Genomic DNA, 3,634 nt, shown 5'->3' with positions numbered 1-3,634 from the left:
TCTTGTCAGATAAAGGCATCATTTAAATGTTGTTTTTGATTTGATGTTTGTCTGCACTGGTTCTTCATGTTTTAAAATAAAATCAAGCGAGGTTTAAAAACTGAAGAGGAGGAATTCGAGTTATCTTAGAAACGAGTTAAAAATATAAGCTTAAAAACATTTTTATGACAACTGTATGTATGTAAATAAAATTATAAGCTTATAAACATGTTTGTGATAACTGTATGTCCGGAAATAACACGTATGTAACTGTACATGTCTGTAATTATAACCTGTGTTATTAATTTAGTGGGTCGTTAACCTTTAATCCTGATATTTTCGAGGTTACATGAAAGCATCAAACGGCTTGACCCACTTTTCACACACGCTGCAACGACCCCCCGTTTGTGTCAAGTTACACGGAAAAGAATAGAGACGGACTGGAAGTGAAACAGTTCGCCTTCAAAATAAAAGAATAAAGTGAAACCTCCGAATAGACATTTTTTCTACTATTCTGTTGCCATTATCTTCCAGGCGTTAAAGTACAGCTGCAAATATGTTGTAATATTAATAAGATGCCCAATTTTCAGACGTTTGTAAGCCAATTATTCCGCCAATGTGATAATAAAAAGATCTTTTAATGTAAAGGACCTTATTTTGAGAAATAAAAATACACTTTAGTATCTCAAAATAATGAAGATAGCTCCAAATATGCTCGTTATTTTGAGAAAAGTGTGTCATCGTTTTGAGAAAGTTCTTCATTATTGTTTTAAAGTTGCTCATTACGAATTAAATCTGTGTTACTCGTTATCAGATGTGTGTAACTAAGTTATATTTTCCGCCAATATGATAAATAAATAGTTAAAAAGATCTTGTAAAAGTCGTTGTAAGGACTTTCTCAAATTTATAATTTAGTAACTCAAAACTAATGGGTTGATATCTCGAAATTAGCACATTATTTGGGGAAAACGTGGCATTATTTTACGAAAGTTCCTCGTTGTTTTTGAGTGTCTCGATATTTTTTTATTTTGAGAGAGTTCCTCGTTATTTTTGAGTGTCTTTGAGTGTTTTAAAATACAATAAATTAGATGTTTTTTTCCCCATCACAATCGGGAAAAAAACAGCGAGTTTTTACACATTTCCGCTGAGCTCACGAGTTTTATTTTGAAGTCCCAACCGGAAACCGTTTACGTTTTCACTCTAGCTAGCTTCACGCAGGTTCCGCGTGTTGATACTGAAGAGAGAGGAGTCGAGGAGAAACAAGTTTGTCGCATCGCAGAGACACGAACTCAGGCTAAAACCCGAAGAAAATGGACATGAAGAAGCGGGTTTCCCTGGAGCTGAGGCACCGGTCGCCGACGGAAGTAAGTTACCCGGATTACGTCGCCGTTTTGTCGGTTTTAACGGCGCAAACTTAACCGACCGGAGAAGATGCGATGATGGCGAGCACATGGCAGACTGCCTGCGTTATTTCGAAGTTGTACGATGCTTTAAATGTGCGTTTCGTGCGTGGAAACGCAACTAAAACACACGCGAGACTTCGCTCCTTGTCGTTCAAACAGCCGTTGGCGTGAATAGTTCGTGAAATCAGTCGGTAACCACGCCAACGGCTGAAGGTAAAATGTCTCGTCACGATACGTCTTTTTATACTCGTGTAAATCAGGAAATGCGTCATCGGCTCGTGCACTTTCACGCGGGTAAAATCTTCCCTTAGTGGTTTAACAACTGCCTAACGTGTGTGAGTTTAGTTTAACGGCGCGCGGGCGGCACGTTTCTTTAAAAAAAGAAACTCACGTTGACGTTGTTGATATTGTCGCCGCTCCAGAGATTAGTCGGAGCCCCAACGGCGGCGCTACCGGTGCTGCGTTCACGTGCTCCTCGGACGGTCCGACTCCACGAGTTAGGAAGCGGGGGGGTTTTCTTTACGATTTCGGTGCGTTAATGAGCTTTAAACTCGTAATTTTGGGAATACAATCGACGCTATGAGTGAGTGGTGTTGTCTTTTAATGCTCCGAGCGTTTAAACAACGGCTTTTATTAGTATTTATTCCCATTTTAACGTTTTATATCAAAGATTTCGTCCCAGATGTTTCTGTTCCAGTTACTAAAATGTCGCTTTAACGGACATTTTATCCGAATAAATGCTAATAAATAGCTTTTTTTCTAACTAATTGCTGCCGTGGCGTCAACAGCCTGATACCACATTACAAGTTAACGCCACACATGGGCAAAAAAGCAGATTTCATGATTGTAGCTGGACTATTTTAGCTAGTTTTGTCTTTGAGCTAATTGTTATTTATTTACTATTTATTTGCGTATTATTTCCTAACGTTACAGACACAGATATTACGTAACATTTTGTCGAGGGAGAACGAAGTTAACGTTGACCCCCCCCACACACACACACACCGCAACAAACTAGGAGAAAAACCGACAACACGTGAATAATTAAAACGGTTCTTAACATCAACCCAACATTTAATTTCGTCCTCCATGTCGCTGCTTAATGTGAAGCCAACTCTGCACGTTCAGCAAGAACGAAAGTGCAAAATTTTGGTTTTAAAGGGGGGCGTTCACGTGGTATTTCCCATGCGAGAACTCATATTTCAGATTTTTATTCCTGCACGTGAATGCAGCATAAGGGCGCGTAAATACAGTCGGTCCTCGGTGAGCTTGTTGTGCTTTTTTTTTTTTCCGCCTCCATTACTCCCCAAAAACCGGTGGAAACGTGTTGTTTTTCACGTGGGGCTCGCGTGGGTGCAGCGGGCGGAACAACAGGCACGCGGGGGGAGAGTTTTGGAGAGCTAACTTTAGCACGAGAGCTTATTTAGCCAACATTATAATATAAAATGTCTGCTTTTATAATAGTGATAAAGTTGTGTTGTCTTCCCATTGACGTTCAATTGGTTTTTCCGGGAATGAATTTTAAAATTAAAGCATTTATTTGTCTTGTTTTTTCGACACTATTGTCGCTTTCCGGACGTTTTGTCACGTTTTACAGTATTTTTCTGCGCTTTTTTGACGTTTCTGCTGTTTTTTTCCCAACATTTTGGAGTTTTTCGGACATTTTCCCCAACTTTTTTTGCAGCTTTTTAATTAAAAAAAATCAATAATTTCCCCCCAAATACAATAACATGGATTGTAATGAAATATTATATTAGATAATACTATATTCATCCCATAATGGGGAAACTCCCTTGTCACAGCAGCATTATTCTACAGTAAAAAACACCAACAAACAAGAAACAACAACGTGTATAAAGTTGTGTTGTCTTCCCATTGACATTTAATTGGTTTTTCCGGGTATGGATTTTAAAATTAAAGCATTTATTTGTCTTTTTTTTCGACACTATTGTCGCTTTCCTGACGGTTTGTCACGTTTTACAGTGTTTTTATCCAATTTTTCTGCGCTTTTTTTGACGTTTCTGTTGATATTTTACCACATTTTGGAGATTTTCCCACTTTTTTTGTAGCGTTTTTTTTTTTTTAATCATTTCCCTCAATGCTATAAAATTGATTATAAACCAAATGTAATGAAATATTAAATTAGATTAAATACTTTATTCATCCCACAACAGGGAAACTCCCTTGTTACAGCAGCATTTTTCTACAGTAAAAAACACCAACAAACAAGAAAACAACAATGTGCAAAAAGT

At 37.9% G+C, this 3,634-nt stretch overlaps 1 protein-coding gene across 1 annotated transcript in view; it reads left to right on the top strand.

Moving 5' to 3' along the window:
* The first annotated feature begins 1,170 nt into the window (after window positions 1-1,170).
* Window positions 1,171-3,634, top strand: part of LOC116695360 (acidic leucine-rich nuclear phosphoprotein 32 family member B) — a 26,636-nt gene continuing 24,172 nt past the window's right edge. The window contains exon 1 of the mRNA XM_032525578.1: window positions 1,171-1,345. Within this exon, the coding sequence (XP_032381469.1) occupies window positions 1,290-1,345 (56 nt within the window). The 5' untranslated portion in view covers window positions 1,171-1,289. The remainder of the gene's footprint in view (window positions 1,346-3,634) is intronic.

The sequence above is a fragment of the Etheostoma spectabile genome, chromosome 9 (assembly GCF_008692095.1).
Source record: "Etheostoma spectabile isolate EspeVRDwgs_2016 chromosome 9, UIUC_Espe_1.0, whole genome shotgun sequence".
In the NCBI taxonomy this organism is placed as follows: Eukaryota; Metazoa; Chordata; class Actinopteri; order Perciformes; family Percidae; genus Etheostoma; species Etheostoma spectabile.
Note: the sequence above shows the minus strand (reverse complement) of the source record. Positions and strands in the feature narration are given on the sequence as shown.